At 40.9% G+C, this 25,117-nt stretch overlaps 2 protein-coding genes across 3 annotated transcripts in view; one reads left to right on the top strand and one right to left on the bottom strand.

The window, feature by feature from the left end:
- Window positions 1-1,403: 1,403 nt before the first annotated feature.
- On the bottom strand, window positions 1,404-3,190 carry FGFBP3 (fibroblast growth factor binding protein 3). 2 transcript variants are annotated; one of them, XM_070470645.1, is made up of 2 exons: window positions 2,354-3,190; window positions 1,404-1,812 (listed from the first exon to the last, which is right to left on the bottom strand). In XM_070470645.1, exons 1-2 carry the CDS (start codon window positions 3,104-3,106, stop codon window positions 1,801-1,803), a joined length of 765 nt encoding a protein of 254 aa, XP_070326746.1. In that variant the 5' UTR covers window positions 3,107-3,190; the 3' UTR covers window positions 1,404-1,800. The 2 variants fall into 2 exon arrangements, with proteins under 2 accessions (XP_070326746.1, XP_070326745.1); XM_070470644.1 differs by having other exon boundaries at window positions 2,300-3,190.
- An 11,415-nt stretch (window positions 3,191-14,605) lies between these two features.
- The window catches only part of BTAF1 (B-TFIID TATA-box binding protein associated factor 1), an 86,232-nt gene continuing 75,720 nt past the window's right edge, over window positions 14,606-25,117 (top strand). Inside the window, exon 1 of the mRNA XM_020869960.2 lies at window positions 14,606-14,911. Coding sequence (XP_020725619.1) covers window positions 14,898-14,911 — 14 coding nt within the window. The 5' untranslated portion in view covers window positions 14,606-14,897. The remainder of the gene's footprint in view (window positions 14,912-25,117) is intronic.

A 25,117-nucleotide genomic window follows, 5' to 3' on the forward strand; every position in this document is an offset into this window, starting at 1 on the left:
CATCTGAGCCAGCAGGGAAGCCCAAGGTATTTTGCCTTGGCTAGTCATTATTAGTGGCACTTTACATTATCTTAGTTCTGCTGTTTTCTGTACATAATGACCACTGAATACTTTTAATATGGCTGAAGCAGCCGCCTTGCTTTACAAAAGGGAGAGGAGAGCTTTGGAGCCTGTTTTTAAATGGGGAAGAGTTTGAATGTGGTGAGTCAGAGGTCACAGGAGGGACAAACTCGGGGTACGTTCATCAAAGCTCTGAAGCCCTTAAACATCCAGCAGGAAGTAAGGAGAACTGCTCTTTGAAGTTGTAAGAGAGCCTTGGGGCTGGGAGGGCAGCTACGGTCCCCAAGCCTCCAAAAGCAGAAACACTCTGATTTCAAGTGGTTGTCATCTCAATGTTTTGCCAATTGTGTGAAGAATGTACAGAACAGGTAAAAGCTTACATTTTCGAGGGGCTGGCTGTTCAAGGAGGGAGAAGTTCAGGAGATATTCAGTATCTGTCAGATTGTTGCATTTACAATTGTTTTAAAGGATAAGAGGTGAGAAGAACAGGTCAGCCAAAAACCCTTCTATCTGGTGGTGGCTCAAATGTCTCAGAGGTTGAGCCCTATAATATAAATGAATAAAGTCGACTGATAAGGTGTGCAGGAGCAGTGGAAAAACTCAGGAAAATATATCTAGGGGCTTCCCTGGTGGTCCAGTGGTTAAGAACCCACCTTGCAATGCAAGAGACACTGGGTTTGATCACTGGTCTGGAAGGATCCCACATGCTGCAGCTAAGCCCGGGTGCCACAACTACTGAGCCCTTGTTCTAGAGCCTGGGAGCCGAAACTATTGAGCCCACTTGCAGCAACTACTGAAGCCCACACTCCTGCACCCTAGAGCCCCTGCTCTGCGACAAGAGAAGCCACTACAGTCAGAAGCCCTTGAACCACAATGAAAAGTAGCCCCTGCTAGACACAACTAGAGAAAGCTTGTGGGCAGCAACGAAGATCCACCGCAGCCAAAAGTAATGAAATAAATAAATCTTAAGGAAAATACATCTAATCTAAAGAGGGCAGCCAACTTCAGCATCATGTTGCCATGTAGAAAGGTATGTCAAATGTTAGATCTAATTTTACATGAGAATTCAAACATCTGGCTTTTTATAGGAAATTATTTAATCTTCAATGCTGGCAACAAATCCCAATTGGGAGGAAGAGAGGAAGAGCATAAAAATGATATAACTACACACAGGGCAAACAGAGGAATGATAGGGCCCAGGTTTGCCAATTTGTGATTTTTCCCTTATGCAGACTTGTTACTTCTTGTCTTCCCCCAGCAATTCAAGGTATTTTTAGGAACTTAACTTTAAGATATAGTCAGAACTAGATCAAATGCAATAAAAATTTCCATTGTTCTGCCAGTTCTTTAAATCTAGCCATACAGTTTTTATTGAGCACCTAACGTGTGCAAAGTCTATTATTACATCTTATTTAAAATGGAATATGTTAACAATTAATTACATGAAACAGAGATATGACTTCCATTCTGAGATGTGTGCTTACATTTTAGCTGTTTTTAAAAACACGATCAAACACAAAGAGAATTGTTTTTTAAAACCAACTTCTATAATTCACTTCTGAATTTGGAAGGTTAATGGGAAAGTTTCAGAATAACAGGCATCACTCTGTTTAAAAGCAATACTTCTAAAAGAATTCAGAGGCAAATCATCTGGAAAATCTTTTCACTGGAATCAATTTTGAGCTCCCATTGGCTTTGATCCCTACAGGGATCATTTATGACTGGAGACAGCACCCAAGTTCATACTAATTCCTAAAGAGAAAAAAAGTTGGTAATCTTGTCAGTCGAGTAGATGAGAAGACACTGAAAATTCAGTCTGGCTCAGGTTATCAATTGTAATATAAATGTGTTAAATAGTGTACATTGTATCCTGCTTCCCACAGGAGTCACATCATTTTAGTCACTTTTTCCCACTTCCTTTTTTCAGCCTTTCTCTGTACCCATCTCTCTCCCCAGTGAACAGTTTTTGCACATTTAAGGTATGCCTACTTACGTCTGTTTCCACTCTTTCTTCTGCTTTTAATCAGGCTCGACTCAATACTTTTTAACTTCTCTGCTGTCTCAGGCACTGTCCACACCCTTTACACTCCCATCCCAAGCTCCCTACCCCCACCCCCGCTCTAATCCCAGTCCCCTTCTAGAACCGGGACTCTTCCCCACTCTCCTGCATCTCCTGGCCTAGGATGCCCTTAGTTTTACCTCCCCGGCTGGGCATAGACCCACCTCCCCCGCTCCTTACCCTTCTTCCCCAGGCTTCCCCAGGCCCGCATCCTCAGCCATTCCAGAAATTGACAAAGAAGTTGCAGAGAGAGTGCCACTTCTCAGCACAGTAGGTGTCCGTGAGCTTCGCGTTCTCGTCCAGCCCGTCGGGATCAGGCCCGGTCCCCAGTGGTCGCTCCTCATCTGGGTCCCAGGCCGCCTTCCTCTTGCCCCCTTTGGGCTTCTGCTCAGAGGGCTTCCCTTTGGGCGGCGCGCTCGGGGGAGGCGGGGCCCCTGCCGCGGGGCCGAGCGCGGGCTCTCGGGGCTGCCCCCGGCTCCTGGCCCGGGGCTTGGGATCCCGGGTGAAGCCCGCCGCCGCCTTGGGGCTGACGACTGGGAATGCCTGGGGCACCAGGCGCAGCTCCGCGCCACGGCCCTTCTTGCCGGCGCACAGACGGGCCTTGAGCGGCGCGGGGTCGTGGCAGGGCCGCCGCTTCCTGCGCAGCCCGCCCAGCACCTGCTTCCAGTAGTGCGATCGGCGGGCGGCGTAAACGGCGCAGCGCCCCGGCTCTCCGCGGTAGGCGCACTGATGGCGCGCCCCGTCCGGGCTTTGGCAGCGCAGCGCCAGCTCGCTGCCGGCTTCGGGCCCTGGGGCGGGCGGCAGGAGCTGCCAGCTGCACGTGTGCCGCTCGGGGCTGACAAAGCGGCCGGAGGAGCCGCCTGCGGAGCCCGAAGCCGGTTCGGCCGCGACGCCGGCCGCCCCCTGCTTTCTCCCGGCGGCCGCGAGGAGGCAGCCGCCCAGCAGCAGCAGAAGCGAAAGGGACGCTCGCCACCTCAGAGGACTCATGGCTTGAGGTGTCCGCGCTCAGGTCGGCTCTCCAGGGACCCCCTGGGCGCTTCAGCGGTAGCGGGGCCAGGAGAGCAGCATCCTTTGGTCCTGGGGACAGAGGCAGAGACGGCTACTGACCGAGGACAGGCATCTGCCAACCCGCCTCCCCAGACTCCCTGGGCGCTGGTTTCCAGGGGGCAGTAGCAGCTTGCGAAAGGCCCTTCTGAAGTTTTCCTGAGAAAAAGCCCATTACTGTCTAAACAATCTTTTTGAAACTATTTGCGCATTGAGGTTATCTCCCCAGTGCAAATACTATAGCAAAGCGACGCCTGGTAATTACGACTTCCCCCTCTACCCCCTCTCTTCACCCTCCAGTAATTATATACAGTATCGTTTCAAATTATTCTTTGGAAAAATGCACTTTTACTGCACTTTGAACTTACCGAATTCTGGGAGAGGTGGCAGGGCCTTATTAAGGTGGAGCGAATTACTGCGTGAAGGATTAGTCTGTTTTAGCCGACTCCCAGTGAATGAACGTGTTATCAATGGAACAGAAGGGGCCTCCCCCACTACGCCCCTCCCCAACTTCTCGTTCACTGGGAGATTTCCCATCACCGCGCCACACACACACACACACACACACACACACACGTATGATGGAAGTGATGCTATAACATGAAATATAAATCTCTTTTGATTCCAGGGTTTAATCACGCGAATTTTAACGTCATTCTTTTCTTTCCTCTTACTTTTTTTTTTTTCTTACTTGAACTGTATTTATTTTAATTGAATTATCGTTGATGTACAATACTGTGTTAGTTTCAGGTATACAACAACGTAACTCAGTTATACATATATAGCAATATTCCTTGTAAAAACTCTTTTCCATTATAGTTTATTACAAGAGATTGAATATAGTTCCCTGTGATCTGCAGTAAACCCTTGCTGTATATCTATTTCACATACAGTAGTGTGCATCTGTTAATCCCATACTTCCAACTTAACTCTCCCTCCACATCAGTTGTTCTCAATACTCTTCTAAAAATAGGCATTCATAACTATATTTGCAGTAATGGAAAAAATGTTTGAATAGTGCTTCCTTCCCCTTTTAATAACAGCTTTATTTACCATTTTGCTGTGCTTAGTCGCTCAGCTGTGTCCGACTGTTTGCCACCCCACGGACTGTAGCCTGCCAGGCTTCTCTTCCATGGGGATTCTCCAGGCAAGAATGCTAGAGAGGGTTGCCATGCCCTCCTCCAGGAGATCGTCCCAACCCAGAGATCAAACCCAGGTCTCCCAAATTGCAGGCAGATTCTTTACTGTCTGAGCTCCCAGGGAAGCCCTTTTATACAGTTCACCCATTTAAAGTGTAAAATTCAATGGTTTTTAATATATTCACAGATATGTTCAACTATCACTACAGTTAATTTTGGAACATTTTTATGACCACAAAAAGCAACCCCGTACCCTTTAGCTACTATACCCCCTTCTCCTTTTACATGTTTAATCATTTGGAAATGAAAGTTGAAACAGAAATATCTGAGTTTTAAGAGTTAAATAAAATGAAATGAAGCGAAAACAACTGTAAATAGCCTAAACTGGGCACTATTTACACTCTGATTTTTATATCATTCTGAGTTCTTTATTTTCACCCACGATTTTGAAAAATTTTTCTCATCCTAATAATATTAATCCTAGTAACTGTTACTACTGATAAAAATGTAATATCCTAGTTTATTGACTTATTATATTGTCCAGCATTTCACCCAGGGATGAGCATTGATCTTTTGATTAATTTTAGGTATTATAAATCAAACTTAACTTCTTACAGAAATTAGAAGTTTAAAAATTGTTATTATAGTATAATATTACCAATTCAAATGGTTAATCTTTAAGAGTTAATGTGTTCTTTTTTTTTCTTTCTCCAATCTTTATTTTTTTAATTTATTGATTTTTTAATTGAAGGACAATTGCTTTATAGAATTTTGTTGTTTTCTGTCAAAGCTCAACATGAATCAGCTGTAGGTATACATATTAAGAATTAACATGTTCTTGAATCTTAAAAATATTTACATTTAAACTGCATTTTTTTCTACATTTCAGGATACTCCATTATCTTTTTAAAACTGTTCTCAGTAATACATGTGATATATTTTTTTTTATGTGATATTTTTTAATTCAAGAGTTTATACCTCTGACTATAATTGTTTGATACAAGTAAATATTTTCCTAAAATACTCCTTCAGGAGGTCAAGAAGTCTCATTATACTTCCTAATGTCTTCTTGTGGACAGTATTTTCTGTTACTGAGCTCCCATTGGTATTATATTTCAACAGTTGCAATTTGATTACTACCATAAAAATCAGAATATTTTAGTATTAGAATTTATTTAAATATGATTTTGCACAAAGTAAACATCCAATAGTGTATGTTGACCTAAGGAAGGACATTTCTACCACTCTGGTGAAATGAGAGAGATTAAAGGACTTACCCAATGTCACACATCATTTAGTGTTAAAGCCAGAAGCCACCTGACTTTACAAATGATCAAAGATCTTTACATTTCAGCTTTGCATTTCACTACTATCACTTGCAAAGTTAGTTAGGTCTTGATTTACACCAGTTCAACTTAAACTGAAAAACAATTAGTATCAATGAAGTTAAGCAATATTAATATAGATTTTATAAACAGTAGCTTATTAATCCATTTCACAGATGTAAAATGGATTCTCTTCCCCAGAAAACCTTGTTTGTATAAGCAAAGTACTATATACAGGCTTTTATCTGATGCTCTGGCATTACTTATAGTTACTGGCTACTGAACCAAATAGGAATAATTTTTCAGCTAAAGAGTGACATCTTGTGACATTTTTCACTAATTACAATGAAAAGTTTGTTACGGAAAAGTCCTAATTATTAAGCGAGATAGATATCTGAGACCACTCTTCCTGTCAGAAACATTGCCCCCAGAACAGAGGGGGCACACAGATGTGCTCTGCCATGTCAGAAAGGGGTTCAGTTCAGTTCAGTTCAGTTCAGTTGCTCAGTCGTGTCCGACTCTTTGCGACCCCACGAATCGCAGCACGCCAGGCCTCCCTGTCCATCACCAACTCCCTGAGTTTACTCAAACTCACATCCATTGAGTTGGTGATGCCATCCGACCTTCTTATCCTCTGTCATAACTTGTAAATTGTCATTAAATACACAAAACACAAATTTTAACGATTTAAACCATTTTAAGTGTACAATTCAGTGACATTAGGTACATTTACACTGTTGTGCAACCATCACCACCATCCAGCTCCAGGACTTTTTTCTTCTTCCAAAACTGAAATTCTGTACCCATTAAATGCTAACTCTTCACCCCTCCCTTTCTCCTCCCCCTGCAACCTTCATTCTACTTTCCGTCTCCATCAATTGACTACTCTAGGTACTTCATGCAAGTGGAATCACAGAGCATTTGTCCTTTGGTTTGTTGGGTTTTGTTTTTTTGCTGTGCTGGGTCTTCGTTGTGGTGTGCGGGCTTCTCTAGTTGTGGCTCAGAGGCATTTGTCCTTTTGTGACTAGTATATTTTACTTAGCCTAACTTCTTCAGGTTTCATCGATGTAGCATGTGTCAAAATTTCCTTCCTGAATTATATTCCATCGCATGTATAATCCTCATTGTGCTTATGCATTAGCTGATTAATCAGCTGATGGACACTTTGGTTGCTTCCACCTTTTGGCTATTGTGAATAACGCTGCTATGAATATGTGTGTACAAATATTTGTTTGAGTTTCTGCTTTCAGTTCTTTTGGTCGTCTACCCGGAAGTGGAATTCCTGGACCAAATGTTAATTTTTTTTTTTTTTTAAGCTTTTTTAGGAAACTCTGCACTGTTTCCTATAGTGGCTGCACCATTTTACGTTCCAACCAACAGGGCACAAGGGTCCCAATTTCTCAAAATCCTTTCCAATACTTGTTATTTACTTTTTTTGTTTGTTATCTTGTGTGTGTTTGCATGTGTGTTTTATAATAGCCACTCTGCTGGGAGTGAAGTAATTTTAATTTACATTTCTCTGAAGATTAGTGATGTTGAGCATCTTTCCATGTGCTTGGCCATCTGTGTCTATCTTCTTTGTAGAAATGTCTATTCAAATCTCTTGTTTCTCAGTTAGATTATCTTTTGTTGTTATTGAATTATAGGTGTTCCTTATATATTCTAGATATTAACCTCTTATAGATACATTATGCAAATATTTTCTCCCATTTTGTGGCTTGCATTTTTACTCTGCTCCTAGTGTCCTTTGATGCACAAAGGGGATTTTTAAGCAGATTGATCTCAAAACTATAATGTTGAGCAAATGAAGCCAAACACAAAAGAGCCCATATTAAAAGTGAAAGTTGCTCAGTCGTGTCCGATTCTTTGTGACCCCATGGACTACACAGTCTATGGAATTCTCCAGGTCAGAATACTGGAGTGGGTAGCCTTTGCCTTCTCCAGGGGATCTTCCCAACCCAGGGATTGAACCCAGGTCTCCCGAATTGCAGGCAGATTCTTTACTGTCTGAGCCACCATATCTATTTTCAGTTCTGCATCTATATAAATTTCAAGAACAAGCAAAAGTAATCAATGGTGGAAAAAGATCAGAACAGGGCTGCCTCTAGGGCATGAGTGAGGCTTGTATTGACCAGGAAGGAATTAAAAAAAAAAAACTTATAGGGGTTATGGCAATATACTATATCTTGATAGAGGCTTGGGTTACATTTAAGATTTGTATATTTCATTGTATGAAAAATTTCCCAAAGAACAACCCCAAGCCTCTAAACAATTACTAAACCCAAGTTGTTGATATCCATACTGAAGTGTTTAGGGGTAAAGCAGCTGCATACTTATATTTGCAACTTATTTTCAAACATATAAAAAATTAATATGGATGATATGAATAGAAAGAAATGAGTCTTAGAGTTATATGATAAATCAAATATGGTAAAATATTAATTGTAGAATCTAGGTGGTAGTTATATGAGTGTTGACTGCATGATTTTCTTCAACTTTTCTGTATTTTTTTAAAAATTCCATGATAAATGTTGGAAAAAATAGAAATTGGAAATAAAACTATTTTGAAATTATCATTAAAATTAACTATCATTTCTATAGTTAAAATTAATGTATATTAGTATCTTTTCAGATTTGTGTCACATAATTTTTTAAAGGAAACAAAGGTCCTGTAATTCTTACATTTCCATTACCCTTCACAAATTTCACTTTGCTCCCCACCAATATAATTGTAAATCTACTGACTTTGACATAATAGTCTAAATAATACAACTGGACACTTTATACTGTAATATTGATATCACAGTCTCTTTGATCATATGGGAAGTATAAAGTTTATGGAAATATTATTCCACTATCTTCCTAGAATTCCCTGAAGTTATGGTAGCCAAATAAGACAGTTCTGGTCATGAGATATAATTCTATTAAGAACTGGTGGAAGCTTTTTGCTTTCTTGAAACAAGCACCACTCTGTTTCCTTTCTTCTTTATTGGTGTATGACACCTGGTGGCAAATGAGGCATCTTTCCAGCTCATCTTTCCAGGAGAGCTGCTATCTCAGGGGAAGCTGACTCCACTCCCATCTCCGGGCTGGTCTAAGGATAATTCCATCACCGTTGCCAGAGGCTGGTTTAGTTTTAGGTGTGACACAAGTCTGTATACTTTGTCCATGTTTGCTGTCAGCTTCTGGGAAAGTTTTTCCCTGCTCTTAAAAGAGACTCAAGGAAAGCCAATCTTCCTCCCCCTCCCCTTGGATACTTTTCTTTTGCAATATACAAGTTTTACAGTTTAGTCAGTTCAAGTTTATGGTTTTTTTTTCTTTTTTCCTGAATGTTAAGAATTTTTTGTGCATTAAGAAATCCTTTTCTACCTTGAGGTAAAAATATTCAACATAGCCTCCTAATAGTTTCCAAGTTATGCTTTCAATTTCAGAACTTTAATCCATCTAAGATTTATTTGGAGATATGATATGAAGTAGGGATTTGATTTTCCCCTCCACATGGAGAGCCAATGGTCCAACATTCTTTATTTAATAGTTCTTTTGCCGTTGATCTCTGAGGCCACCTTTCTGGTGATTAAAAAAAATAATAATAGCTAAAATTTATTTACCACTTAGTATTTGTTAAGTGTATCATGTATCAACTCATTTGATCCTTACAACTACTTTATAAAGTACAGGTTCATGATCCATTATTTACAATTCTGGAATTGAAAAACGCATGAACATGATACTTTTAAAAAATTCATTTGGGAACAAAACCTGACCTAAACTTCCATGCAGCTATTTATTTATTTATGTTGTTATTTTTAAAAAATATTTTCTATTTATTTACATTATGGCTGTTCCTTATGGCATGCGAGATGTGAGATTTTAGTTCCCCATGGAACCCATGCCCTCTGCATTGGAAGCACAGGGTTTTAATCACTGGCCCACCAGGAAAGTCCCTGCCATGCAGCTATATAGAGTCTCTTATTTAGTCCTCTTAGTATGGCTATTCATACATTTTGCTGCAGAACTGTAAATGTACTTGATTATTGGGTACTGCCCTAGAAGCTTTTGGGGTGTGACAAGGTATATGCATTGGATTACTTTTCAAAATCTAAAACATTCTAAATTCAGAAAACCATTTAACCAAGGTCTCAGATAAAGGTTGTGTTGTTGTTTAGTCACCACTAAGTCATGTTTTTTTGCAACCCTGTGGACTTGTAGCCTACCAGGCTCCTCTGTCCATGGGTTTCCCAGGCAAGATTACGGGAGTTGGTCGCCATTTCCTTTTCCAGGGGATCTTCCTGACCCAGGGATTGAACCTGCAACTACTGCCTTGGAACACAGATTCTTTACCACTGGGCCACCAGGCAAACCCCAAAGGTTGTGTATGAGTACTATTTTTATCCCCATTTCACAGCTGAGGAAATTGAGACATAGAATTTAAGTCATTTGCTTAAGGTTGCATAGTTAACAAGAAGTTTACTCAATGGAGTTAATAACATTTTTGAGTGCTTAAAGTTATAGTCACTTGGTTAAATGCTTTATATTCATTATTTCCTTTAAACCTTGGCCAATAACCTCAGATATGCAGATGACCCCACCCTTATGGCAGAAAGTGAAGAAGAACTATAGAGTCTCTTGATGAAAGTGAAAGAGGAGAGTGAAAAGTTGGCTTAAAGCTCAACATTCAGAAAACTAAGATCATGGCATCTGGTCCCATCACTTCATGGCAAATAGATGGGGAAACAGTGAAAATAGTGTCATTGCAGATGGTGACTGCATCCATGAAATTAAAAGACTCTTACTCCTTGGAAGGAAAGTTATGACCAACCTAGAGAGAATATTAAAAAGCAGAGACATTGCTTTGCCAACAAAGGTCCATCTAGTCAAGGCTATGGTTTTTCCAATGGTCATGCATGGATGTGAGAGTTGGACCATAAAGAAAGCTGAGCTCTGAAGAATTGATGGCTTTTGAACTGTGGTATTGGAGAAGACTCTTGAGAGTCCCTTGGACTGCAAGGAGATCCAACCCGTCCATCCTAAAGGAGATTAGTCCTGAGTGTTCATTGGAAGGACTGATGTTGAAGCTGAAATTCCAATACTTTGGCCACCTGATGTGAAGAACTGACTCATTTGAAAAGACCCTGATGTTGGGGAAGACTGAGGCAGGAGGAGAAGGGGACGACAGAGGACGAGAAGGTTGGATGGCATCACTGACTCAATGAACATGAGTTGGAGTAAACTCCAGGAGTTGGTGATAGACAGGGAGGCCTGGCCTGCTGCAGTCCATGGGGGTCTCAAAGAGTCAGACATGACTGAGCAACTGAACTGAACTGAACAACCCTATAAGGTGCTATTATTGTCCCCATTTTCCAGAAGAAGAAGTCGAAGCTTAGGAAGGTTATACAACTTCCCTGAACACACAACTATTAAATGTGGTGAGGAAGGATTTAAAAACAAGCTATTCTGACTTCAATATATTACACTATGCCTTACCAGTCTGTGACACCTCTCTTCTATATGTCATTTAGAACTACATATCGTATCTAATTACCTCTTGGATGTTAAAGAGTAAGGTTTTTTTTTTTTTAATGCATATCAGATCATTTTACTCCCATGCTTAAAACCCTCCTAAGACTTCCTATTGATTTCAAATGCATGCAGCGGTAATTGGCAGCTTGCAGCGAGCAGTAGCTGGAAGCAAGATTTTAGTTTCCCAGACTGGGAGTCCTGACCACTGGACCACAGGGGCCAGCAGTTAAGGCTAGAGTCCCTAGTCCTTGCCTGCTTAATAAAGAATGAATTCAGGCAAGAAGGCAGAAGATAAAGAGTAAGTAAAAAGTTTATTTGAAAAGAAAATTATGGGCAAACTCAGAAGAGAACCACACCTTTGGGAAGTTTAAATCCTTTAGGGGACAGTTTTCCAGGTCTTTGCCTTCCTTCAGGCCAATCATCTTGCTTTGTTCCCCCACAGGCCACGGGTTGATCTGTCTCAGGACCCTCCCCTGAGGTGTGCATGCACCCCTCAGCCAAGATGGTCCTCAAAGTGAAGGCTTCTGGGAGGAGCAAGACTCATTATGGCCTGAAATTATCCCCTGACTTTTGACCCCAGTGAGCCTTTCTGCACATACATAGTGTCTCCCCTGTCCCCAAAAGGGGGGAATGGAGATCCCTTAACCCTTTACTCAAACAGGGTTTTGTCCCTGTTTGTCCTTGCCATGGGCTGCATGAAGCACAAGCTGGAATCAAGATTGCCAGGAGAAATATCAATAGCCTCAGATATGCAGATGACACAACCCTTATGGCAGAAAGCAAAGAAGAACTAAAGAGCCTCTTGATGAAAGTGAAAGAGGACAGTGAAAAAGCTGGCTTAAAACAACATTCAAAAAACTAAGATCATGGCATCTGGTCCCATCACTTCATGGTAAATAGATGGGGAAACAATGAAAACAGTGACAGACTATTTTCTTGGACTCCAAAGTCACTGCAGATGGTGACTGCATCCATGAAATTAAGATGCTTGCTCCTTTGAAGAAAAGCTATGACTAACCTAGACAGCATACTAAAAAGCAGAGACATTACTTTGCTGACAAAGGTCCATCTAGTCAAAGCTATGGTTTTTCCAGTAGTCATGTATGGATGTGAGAGTTGGACTGTAAAGAAAGCCGAGCACCAAAGAATTGAGGCTTTTGAACTGTGGTGTTGGACTCTCAAGAGTCCCTTGGACTGTAAGATCAAACCAGTCCATCCTAAAGGAAATCAGTTCTGAATATTCATTGGAAGAACTGTTGCTGAAGCTAAAGTTCCAGTACTTTGGCCACTTGCTGTGAAGAACCGACTCCTTGGAAAAGACCCTGATGCTGGGAAAGATTGAAGGCAGGAGGAGAAAGGGATGACAGAAGATGAGATGGTTAGATGGCATCACCAACTTGATGGACATGAGTTTGAGCAAGCTCCGGGAGGTGATGATGGACAGGGAAGCCTGGGGTCTCAGAGTTGGACACAACTGAGCGACTTAACTGTTCTTGCCATGATTATTACCTTGACTATTGCCATGACTATTACCTTAAGGTATTTACAAGAGAGAAAGACTTGTTATTTACCCTGTTTCTGTTGTTACTTCCATTTTGGAGGTCAAAGAAGAGGCTGATTGTAAATTCCTCAACTAGAGTCCCTCTATCTTGTCTCAGGAAATGTAAACAAGAGGCTAGTTTTAAGTATCCAGTCTGAAACCCAGTTCTTTGCACCCCATGAAATGCAAACAGGAGGCCAGTTGTAAATGTCTAACCTGGAGCCTATCTATCTCCTACCTCACTACTGCTAGACGAAAATCCAAATTCCTTACAATGGCGCCTTTCTACGTCTCCCATCTTGTCCCCCAAGATAGCCAGCTTCTTTTAGGTTTTTACCTGAGGTGTATCCCCTACCTGGAAGACTCCCCAGGTTTTCACATAGCTGACTCCCTCCTGTTAGTCAGGCCTCAGATTAAGCTCCTCCTTGGTTTTCCCCTAATTACCCAGTTTGGAGTCTCTAATCATGCTCTCTATCCTATCATTCTCTTTACATAGCATATATACATGATATTTTCTCATTTACTTGTTCACTTTTTCCTTCCAATAGAGCGTAAGTTCAACTACAGTGGGCATCTTATCTGTTTTGGCTTCTTCTGAAGCCCTAACCTCTGGTATAGAGTTTAGCATGTGGTAGGTACTTAATTTTGGCTGAATAAATTAATGTAGTGTATGATCAGTAAGTGCACCTGCTTGTTAGTTTCAGTGGTGGTAGATGAACTGAGAAGGCAGGTGGGAGGAGCTGGTGAAATATGAAGGCATTTAAACATCAGCTTTTGTCTAATAGTATAAATAGTGCCTAACAGAGTGTTTGGCATAGAACAGGGGCCAAATTAGTATTTGTTTAAGAATGAACAGTATATATTATTAGTAGCTTGGCTCTTGGGCAAATTTCTTAACCTTCCTGAGCTTAGTTTTCTAACCTATAAAGTGAAGATTAAAACTTACTTTACAGGATTAACCTACAAATTATATGAGATAATACATGCCAAATGTCTAGCACATAGGTTTTTAAATTTCTTTCCCTTTACACTTTATAAACTCTTGTAAGCTCTTCTAGCCGCATGACCTCATTTTATTTCTCTAGTACTTCTCATTAGTCTTATTTTATGTATGAAAAAGACTCAGGGGCTGAGGCAAAGCTTCTTCACGTAATGACAAGCCAATGGACAAGTTTTATAAGCAGAGGAGTGACTCGATGAAAGCAGTGTTTCTTGAAGATTCATCTGTTGGAGGCCTTTAAGATGGGCTCAACTGAAGAAGCTGGAGAAATATTACTTTGACTACTATCATAAAAATCAAGTTTAAGGTGATAAGGGCGTGCACTAGGTGACAGAGAATGCTTGAAAACCCAACAAATTAAGAGACTGAACAGCTACACAGCAAAAAAAGACACAAATAAACGGTTGACAGTTTTCAAATACGGTTGAGAAAATGATGGTACCAACAAGGTAAACAGTTAAGATACCAAACTTGGCAAAATGGTGGGCAGAAGTTCTTCCGTCTAATACCTATGCAGAACATACGACGGTTCCACGGCAAACATTTGAGCCGTGTCTTCACCGCCGGTGCACACCTTTGTGGATTTCATCCCACTGGGATCGCCATCTGGACTAGAGCATCCTATGGACCTATGGATTCTGTTTTCTCTAGGAGTAGTCTGGTGAGATGAGAATCGGGGCGATGAAGAATTAGAAGTAAAGGTTTTGAACTCTGAGAGTCTCGGCTAGATCGACCTTTTTAAAAATTAAGTCCTTGAAGACTACCGACCCCCCCGGAAGTGCACAAACAGCCCTTTTGGCAGCTTGTGCCGCCAGGCCCGCAGCAGCTCTTACTCCTTCGGCTCAGCAGCAGAGCGGAGCACCTCGCGGTGAGCTGACGTCACTTCCGGCGCGCTGACGCTCAGTCCGGCGTGCCGACGCCTGCGTCAGCAAAGAGCGGGGCTGGGGGCACCCGGTTTGAAGTCGTGCGGGTCGGAGCACTGCCGCCTCCGCCGCTGTCTGAGACCCCCTGCTCCCGGGCCGCGGCGGGGAAGAGCTCAGATAGGCGGCAGGGCAGATGCCCTCGGGCCCGCGCCGGGACGTTCCGCGCCGCATCGGCCGCTCCCCTCTGCTCCGCGGCCTGGGCCTGCGCCGCTCAGCTCCCTGGAAACTAGCGCCTCGGCTGCGCGGCTCGTCGCTCGCGGGGAGCTCCGAACCGCCGGCGTCCGGCCATGGCGGTCTCCAGGTGGGTCTAATTCCTCCAGAGCGAACAGGAGGTTCCCATTGTCACTGGGCTCGGGCGCCTTCCTGCCTAGACTCCGCAGTTCGCCCCTCAGTCTGCGGGGCTTTGGACTGGGGTTACTCCACGTAAGTCAGTTCAGGAATGTGTTTTTCTTGCTGAATAGACCGTTTGGCACGTTAGAGCTAGTTTTTCTCTTTCCTTACCATGTTTCTCTTTTCTGGTTTCTCTTCCCTCTTTCAGTTCTAGGAGAATCTTTTCTCTTTCTTAGTATTCTAAAGCCGATCCCTAACCTCCATTTCACGGGAAAACTTGGTAGTAACTGACGAAGTCGGGGAGACTTTGAGTTACAGTTATCTAAGTGACCTTCTAATTATGTTAAAATTTGTGTTTACGGCTTTAAGGATATGTTCTTTCCTGAATACTTTTTTCTTACATTATAGTATAGTTCTTCGTTTTGTTTGGCAGTACACATACAGTCCTCAGCTTTGTAATCTTTAGCAAATTATTGTATTAGTATCATCTTCTTTAACCAAGGCGTGAAAGTTGTATCACGAATCTTAAATTGTTTTAAAGTGATGGCCCCTCGATAGGAAAGTATAGGAAACTATAGGGAGACCAGCAAGATATTTCTTTGTATAGGCAGCAGGAAAGGCTTCTTTTTCTCCAATATGAGAGACTGGGTGGGGAGTACATTTTGTCAGAGCCTTGACGTTAGTGGACATTTATATGCGTAAGTAGGGGATAGCCCCTCTGATAGCAGTCAGAAGGGTTCACCACGTTTGTTAGAAATGGGTCCTTCTACCATATAGACTGAAAGGGAAAAATGATGACAGTTCAGAAAACATAGTTTTTGTTCATTTTTCAGAGTTAATTGAACAGATTCCTATTTTGCAAGCAAAACGATAGCCCATACTTCACAGATTCCCTAGATAACTGATGAAAAAGTGTGTGGGAGAAACCCAATAGAGTTGAGTGTGAGGGGTTGCAAGGTACCTGCAGTAGGGGGCATCTAATTTTTATTTCATAGATTGATTCCATTCAGTGTGAGGAAATTCTTATCTTGTGATGTATAAAATAGAGAAAAAAATGAAAGTTTAAAGAGCACCTAATCTGCTTGACTAATGCAAATGTATTTGCAGAAGTTTAGGGCACCTACATTTCTTAATGAATGAGTTTTCAAAGCAGCTGCTTTTTGTTCTTGACATTGGATTTCAAAAGGTGGTGCTTTTTTTTTTCTGTAGATCTTTTTTATTTAGCTTGCCAAAATTCTGTTAAATTCTACTTTAAAGAGAAAACTTGTCATGGTTTTATAAAAGAACTAGTCCTGGGCTTATTTTGATAATATAATAGGTTCATGGAAAACACTTTTGAGACACTTGATGATTTGGGGATACTACCAGTCCTTGACTTTTTCATATGAGGATTCACTTTGAATAACAGACTTGAATTTGAAACTGATCTTCTCCACGCACTGAGCACACGTTTATGAACTAAATTGCCTTTCTCTTCTTGGTGTGAAATGCAGACTCACTTGGGCTTCCCTCGTGGCTCAGATGGTAAAGAATCCGCTTACAATGCGGGAGACTTGGGTTTGATCCCTGGGTTGGGAAGATCCCCTGGAAGAGGGCATGGTAATGCACTCCAGTTTTCTTGTCTGCAGAATCCCCTTGGATAAGAGGTGCCTGGCAGACTACAGTCCATGGGTCGCAAAGAGTCTGACATGAATAACCACGTACACATACATACAGACTCATTTTAATATTTTGTTGTAGAACAGGTTGAAAATGGTTGAAAAGATAAAAATCATTTGTGAGAAATCTAAAATATTTTTTGCATTGTTTGTATCAGTGTGTGACTGAAAAATGGTAATGTTTTTATAACCTTTAAATATTTCCAATAGGAGGGAAATGTTAAGTTCAGATTGCCAGATCCAGAGATCCAGGAATAATATTTGACTTAGTCCTCCCTTCCTTTCCCCCAGTCTAGCCAGTCCCCAGATCCAATCTTGTCAGTTCTACCTTTCTAACCTTTCTCTGCCAATCTTTTCTTTCCAGGCCATTTATCACAGCCCTACTCCATACCACCATCATCTCTAATCCAAGACACCTGTCACAGCAGCCATTCTGCTCTTCCTGCCTCCATTGGTGTCTCTTTCTAATTGATTCTTTGCTTCAGTTATATTATTGTTTGCTAATGTTAATTTTAATGTAGCCTTTTTGTTTTCCTGTTTAAAACCTTTTAGTTTTCTGTTGCCTTAAGATAAAGGACAAATTTTGTAACAAACACATCTTACCAGATCATTTGTGATCTGGTTCCTGCTTTACCTTTTTAAGCTTCATCTTGTCAAGTTGTTTGAGTCTGTCTCTTCTTAATTCTGAATCTTTGTTCTTTTTCACCTCCTAGTCTCTAGAACATTAATTCCTACCTTCTCCTCCTACCCCCAACCTTAGTTTTTAGATCTAAACCCTAAGCCTATACATGTGTCACTTTGTTTGGGAAGCCTTCTCTGGTATTACTTCATCTCAGCTGGTGAGATTTTGTCTTGCCAGTTATATTTATCGTACTTTGTGATTGTTTAATTGTTCGCTTTCTTGCTTGAGTTAACATCAACTCTGTAAGAGAAGTGAATGTCTTTGCTCTTTCTTTCCCTAGTGCCTTTTCTCATAGGTGCTCAATATACTTTTTAAAAAATGGGTGATTGTTTTCTTGTTTAATTCCTGTCATGATTTTTCTGTAACTTCTGTAGAGTATTTCTGGTGTTTTTCAGTAAGTGCTTCTGAGTTTTACAGATTTCCCTAAGAGAGAAATGCTTTCATTATAGGTTTGAATATTGACCAGAATTATAATTTAAAAAATGATAAATATCGTCAGAACTAGTTTTATAAATTTATAGTCTAGTACAATTCTGTGATAGCATGGTCTTTTATAATGCAAATTGGATATAATGTAATTCTGCATTTTGTGTAATCAAAATTTTTAGACCCCGCTTAGTTTTTTAAAAAATTATTTTTGGCTGCATTGGATCTTCGTTGCTGCAAGCAGCTTTTCTCTAGTTGTGGTGTACAGGCTTCTTATTGCAGTGGCTTCTCTTGTTGCGGCCCACGTGCTTAGATGGCTCCAAGGCATCTGGAATCTTCCCAGACCCAAGATGGAACTCGTGTCCTCAGTATCAGCAGTCAGATTCTTAACCGCTGGACCACCAGGGAAGTCCCACACTTAGCCTTTATAAAGGCTTAGTTTTAATGTAGTACTTTGAATTATAAGAATGTAGCAAATGGTAAAATGTATGGTCAACTCTTGATCCCCATGGGTGAGTTAAATCTTGCTACAATCCCCCTCCAAAAAAACCCCACAAATGTTTGTGACTCTAAAATTGCAAATACAATGATAGCATTTGAAGTTCTCCATAAAATGCAGTGAAATACTACTAAAAATGTATGACTCCTTTAGACCCCTAGTAAGAGTATACACATGTGAGAGAACAGTGTCGCCCTTAATAAGTGAATGCTGGAAAGTCAGCCACATTCACTCACTAGCTACTTTACTTGCTCTTATAACGTCAACCTAAGCAAAAAAAAACCCCAAATTAGTATATATTACAGGCTTTCAGTGTTGTTTGCAAGCAATTTAAATAATAATTATTAAATCTTTGAATACTATGTTGTTTTGTAAGACTCTTTCCCTCTATCATCTGTCACTAATTGGAGTTGAGCCACCAACAGTAAAGGTAATGTTAGAGGGATTGTTAAAAGTTTTGTTCATTACAGGTGGTGGGTGAATCTGTAGCAATGTTGGGTTCCATGGCTTAATACAGATTTTTTTAAAAGATTGTTTTTGATACCTTTGCCTGTTTATACCACAGTTGGTTGTTGTTATGCATCGATTAGCTATCATGAATTTAGTTTTTCCTTGATCATATAGAGAGAATGTAAAAATATAATTTAGAGAATTTTCCATCAGTGATCTCTGCTATAAAGGTCATGTCTATAATATGTAGACAGTAATTATGACTTGACTGTTTTAGAAGCTATACCTTAAGTCTGTGACACACATCTTTGCTGTTTAAAAATGATGCTGTGTTCAGAAAAGATTCTGAACACACCCTCTTACGGAAGAAACAAATTGCTACATGTGAGCAGAACTTTGCTCTGTTGTGTTAATTCTCTCTCAACACTGCTGATGCTTCAGAGAAACATTGTTTCAGTGACCTATTCTGCACAGTAAAGGGAAGTTTCTTGATGTGGGGGTCCTTGCTCTTGACAGGGAAAATGCTAATATGATCTTACCTGTAGGAGAGCACAGGGGTTTTTTGTTTGCTAGGCCTATTCCTCCATTATTACTAATTTCTATCCATTATAAGATTGACAGAAGACAATGTGGTAAATTGTAATATATTAAATATTTTGTACTTTAAAAATGGGGACCAAAAGCTATGAAAGGTAGAGGAGGCATTATATAAGTGTATCCATTTTAATCCCTTTGGTTAAATGCCTCCCTGTTTCTTTAGTCTGTTTCTCAAAGTACTATACACCTAACAGAATTCACCATTTTAACCATTTTAAAATTTACACTTTCAAATGAAGTTTTAATCCACTACACATTTTTTTCCCCTGGAGAATCTAGATTTTTATGTTTAAGATAAAGTCATACAAGGGGCAGAGGTTAGGGGGAAAAAAGTGTCCTGAAGGAAGTAGTGCACCTTGGCTGTCCTTTTCAGCACTCATTTAACAGGTATTTACAGAGTGCTTTCTGTGTTCCAGGTGCTGGGGATACAGCAGAGAATAAAATGAATTTCTCATTCTCATGGAGTTCCTGTTCTCGGGGGCTGTGGGGAGAATATAAATACCTAGCACACACCTGCCTTTGCATCTGGCTTTGGTGTTGTTTCACATCTTCATATTTGTTCTGTGTTCTCTGTGGTATTTCAAATCTACTTTCTTGTAGCATTAACATAGTTTCAAATAACCCACAGTAGGAACTTGAAGGCATACATTTTAAAACATCAGTCTAGGCAATTTCTTAAAAGTCATTTCTTTTGACCATAACTTCCTTGCTTAATGATGTTATGTAGGACTAAGCACAGTGTTGATACCAGATATTTATGTTCTTATTCCCTAAGTAACACAGAAGAGAAAAGCCTCACATAGTAAATGTAAAAAATGCATGACAAAATGGACAAACTTGACTGATCATTCCCTGTTAGTTACAATTACAAAGCCATCTCTGACATACTCTGTCAGTTGACCTTGCATAATTTTTTTAGAGTAGTTAAATTTATTCTGAGAGTACTAAGATTGGAAATAGATTGCGAAAGTTGTATCTTAAACACTTTCTTTTCCCATCCTCAAATAGTGGAAATGCAATATATATTTGTTTATTGATGTTGAAGTAGTAGTCTAGGACATTTTTATAGTTTAGCATACATATTATTTCTTTTTATATTCTTACTTTTTGAATTATGATAGCACAAACAGCTGAAGAGAAGTTAAATTATAGTTTCCAGCATAACCTCTACTAACTCCATGTATTAGTTTCAAGGATATAACATAGCATTTCAACATTTTATATACTATATATCATTTAAAGTTATAGTAAAATAATGGCTGTCTTTCCCTGTGCAGTATAGTGCATCCTTGTTGCTTATTTGTTTTATATATAGTAGTTTGTGTCTCTTAATCTCACACACCTATCTTCTCATTCCCCTCTTCCTTCTAGGCAGTCTTTTTTTTTTTTTTTTTTTAGTGGCTTAAATACAAGTTTATTTCTTGTTCAAGTCTGAAACTGATGTTCCTCAGTGGTGGGTGGCTCCCCTCTAAGAGAAGATTCAGGGACCCAGCTTCCTTCCATCTCATGGTTTCTCTCTCATGATCTTCTTTAACAAATGGCTTCTCGGGTCTTTGTGTCCATCTGCTTCCAGGCAGTCTTGGTTGACTTCATTCATTGAACACTTTTTGTGCCTGTGTTGGTTGTAGAGCCTGCTCAGCACCCGTCGAAGGCCCAGGGTAGGGGGTAGGGTAGATGGCCACAGTCGGCTTCTTTTTCACATTTTTCTAATACCTGAGGGAGCCCGCCCAGGGGGACCCCGGGTGCGGGTCCCCGCCCCACCGGCCCCTGGCGCCGTCCAGCCCGGAGGGACCCGGTGAGCCCAGCCTTCTTTCGCGTCCCGCGCGGCGGACCCGGGCTGGGGACAGGGGGGTAACGGGGGACGGCGGCGGGGTGGGCGCCGCGGGCCGGGCCAGCGTTGGCAGGTGTGCCGGGGCCGGGGCGGGGGGCGAGGACGCCGAGTGCTCGCTCTGCGCTGGGGGCGGAAGACCTCTTCGGGGCTGCGTCGCGTCTCTTCCTGCCCTGCTCTTCCTGCTTTTCTCCCTCTAGGCAGTCTTTAGAGCAGTTTTCTGAAATCACAGGTTCATAAAATAAACATGGATCATGTCTTTTATAGTTATTTCTCTGAATTAAAATCCAATTGAAAATGGGCCAGATTATCATCATCAATAGATTCATAACCAATTGTTCAGTCGCTCAGTCATGTCAGATTCTTTGTGACCCCATGGACTGCACCACGCCAGGCTTCCCTGTCCTTCACCATCTCCCTGAGCTTGCTCAAACTTACGTCCATTGCATCAGTGATGCCATCCAACCATCTCGTCCTGTTTCATCCCCTTCTCCTCCTGCCTTCAATCTTTTTCAGCATCAGGGTGTTTTCTAATGAATCGGCTCTTTGCATCGGGTGGCCAAAGTATTGGAGCTTCAGCTTCAACGTCAGTCCTTCCAATGAATATTCAGGAGTGATTTTCTTTAGGATTGACTGGTTTGATCTTGCAGTCCAAGGGACTCTCAAGAGTCTTCTCCAACACTGCAATTCAGAATTATCAATTCTTTGGTGCTCAGCCGCCTTTAGGGTCTAACTCTCACATCCATACATGACTACTGGAAAAACCATAGCTTGACTATACAGACTTGTTGCAAAATGATGTCTCTGCTTTTTAATACACTGTCTAGGTTTGTCATAGATTTTCTTCCAAGGAGCAAGCATCTTTTAATTTCATGGCTGCAGTTGCCATCTGCAGTGATTTTGGAGCCCAGGAAAATAAAGTCTGTCACTGTTTCCATTGTTTCCCCATCTATTTGCCATGAAATGATGGGCCCGGATGCCATGATTGTTGTTTTTTTAACGTAATCAGTGGATACTGTCAAATATAATTGCACCATGTTTTATTTATTTTACAGTCTTTGGTATCTTCTGTTCAGCTTGACATCTATTACCTCTTTCTCCTCCATTTGTCTATCCTTTGGAGAATGAAGAGTAGCATTTTTTTTACTGTTAGCTGTTATGCAACATAGGCTTTAGCCAAAAGCAGTATTGTGATAAGTACTGTGTTCCCTCAGTCAGCCCTTCTTTTAACTTTCTTTTTCTTTTGATCACCTGGCTTCCTTCAGTCTTGTCCCTCATCAAGGGCCCTGTCTGCCCTCCAGCATAATGCTGGCTCTGTGTCATATCCTCTCCCTCTCTACTGCCTGTTCATCACACCAGCCTTTCCCATTGTGTCCTGACCCTGTGCTCACCCGCTTGCCTCAGAGCTGGCTATCCTGGTGTAACAGGCCAGATTGCCCTCTTGTGAGATCCTGTCTGCTCATCCCTTTGTTGTTCCTCTTGTGTGGCATCTAATCTGTTATACTGGAGAGAAGAATGAAAAACTCCAAAAGGGGCTTTGAGTCAGGAGCACCAAAGAAGCATCCTTGTGTCCCCATTCTTGTATTCAGGGAATCAAATCTGACTATCAAAAGGTGGGAGAGGTGACAATAGGCCTGGGATTGGATGAGAGGATGAGCTGATCTACCCTCAGGGCAAGTGACTGGTGAGGGAGCAGAGGTGACAAGACGTGGCATTGGGATATCAGGCTTTGCAGAAAGGAGAGGCAGGATGAACTGTGTGATTGTAAGGCAAATTCAGCATTAAGTTAGAGGAGCAGAAGTTCTTTGGGCAGGGCTCTGTTTCTTCAGAGGACTAAAGGAAAGTTGAGGAAGGGTAGAAATTATTGAAGGAATGCAGTGCCTACCGCCCAGTCGTTTTCAGCTTGCTCTTTGCAGCAGCCGTAACTGCCTTGATGTTCCGATTGCTAAAGTACTGCTGTACTTATCTTTTTACTTACTGAAACATTGCTTTAGCATCACTTCTGTTATTTTTATAACTTGTTTTTGTGTAGTATAACTGTAACAGATTAAGGATATTTCTTAAAGGAAGCAAAAAAAATATAGTACTCTCTTTGTTTAAAAATGGTGCTTCAAGAGACTCAGACTTGTGGACTCTGGGAGAAGGCGAGGGTGGGATGTTTCAAGAGAACAGCATCGAAACATGTATATTATCTAGGGTGAAACAGATCACCAGCCCAGGTTGGGTGCATGAGACAAGTGCTCGGGCCTGGTGCACTGGGAAGACCCAGAGGGATCGGGTGGAGAGGGAGGTGGGAGGGGGGACCGGGATGGGGAAATACATGTAAATCCATGGCTAATTCATTTCAATGTATGACAAAAACTACTGCAATGATGTAAAGTAATTAGCCTCCAACTAATAAAAATAAATGGAAAAAAATAATAATAAAATAAAATTTTAAAAAAATGGTGCTTCAACCTATCCCCAAGAAACTTGAATTTTTCTTTATCTATAATTTTAATTACAGTAAATACCAGGTACTCAACAAATATTTGAATTCTGTGCAAAGACACTTTGCACAGTATTGTGGGGGACAAAAAGAATCATTGAAGAAGGTGAAGCCTAATGAGCATAAGACAACATGTGACAGATTAATTTAAAGACACAAAAATGTATAATAAATTCCAAAATGGTTATGCAAAATGAGAATCCCTGTGGATTTTAGAAGAGGATGTAATTATGTAGTAGTCCATGAGATGGTGTCAAGGAGGTAAAGAACTTGAACTGAATCTTAATGGGTGGGAGTGAGCTGAAGAATTGGACCAAGAGAAGACATTCCAAGTAGAAGAAACAGTGTAGACAAAATTGTGGAAGTCAAAATGGCCCTTGTTTGGGAGATACTTTCTTGTTTTTGATTACTACCTGGTAGGTAAGGGTGAGCCATTGAAAGTTTTATCATAAGGTAATAATTTGATCACAGGGTGTTCTAGGAAGTAAACTTAGCAGTGAGATCTTATTAGTATGGAGTATTGCTCATCAGGCGGTTGAAAGTTTGCTTTTGAGCTCCCAGATGGGCTAGATTTGGGGATTATTTGTTCTGTGTTATAGTTTAAACAAATTACAGTTTCCTGCAGGAGAAACTGATGAGAGATGGACAGCCAGGGATTGAATTTGGGAGAATATTCTTATTAAGCGTGTTAAGAATAGGGAAACCATGGAAAGAATTAAGAGATCAGAGAAGAACAGGGCAATAGAATGTTTTGAAAACTTAGGAAGGAAAGTATTTTAAGAATGGGGTACGTACTGAAATCAGATATCGCAGAAGAATCATGAAAATTGGATTTACAAAAAAACAAAGCTATTGGTTTTAGAGCTTAGAATTTCATTGGTGACCTTCAGATGTGCTATTTCAGTAGTAGAGAAAGATAGAAACTTGATTTATGGGGATTAAAATGTATGTGGTGAGAAGATAAAAGAAGTGATTTTAAACACTTGTTCAAGATGCTTGGCAGCAAAAAGAGTGTTCTGGAAGATGGAGGTCAAGCGGTTTATCTTATTAAAGATGGAAGATTTATATTTATATTTGAAGGCAGAAGAGAGTAGATTAATAAGGCAGTGATGTAAGATATTAGAGAAAGGATAATTGAATGAGAGTAGAAGATGGTATGAAGAAAATGGTGAGACACTATGCAAGTCTTAAAGAGAAACAAGGACTGTCTTTTCATCTGTAATTGAAAGGATGAGTGTAAAGACCTTTGAAAGGTAGTAAGTGAGGTGAGATAGTTTGTATTCTAATAACCTAGGGATCTACTCAGTCCATTCATTTTTAAGGAATAGGTAATGGCAATTGGGACTTGAGGAAAGTGGAAATGATTGGGGGGAAACTTGGAAAACTCAATTTTAACTATTTATACATGGACTTACAAACAGGTTAGTATTGTCACTTCCTTCGAGTGTTCATTTTGCAGCCAACTTTGCTTTTCATCACAAAAGCAGGAACTCCATCTCTGAAAAGGAGTTATGAAGTATTGGGCTGGTTAAAAAGTTTGGGTTTTTCT

This window comes from Odocoileus virginianus, chromosome 7, assembly GCF_023699985.2.
Source record: "Odocoileus virginianus isolate 20LAN1187 ecotype Illinois chromosome 7, Ovbor_1.2, whole genome shotgun sequence".
NCBI lineage: Eukaryota > Metazoa > Chordata > Mammalia > Artiodactyla > Cervidae > Odocoileus > Odocoileus virginianus.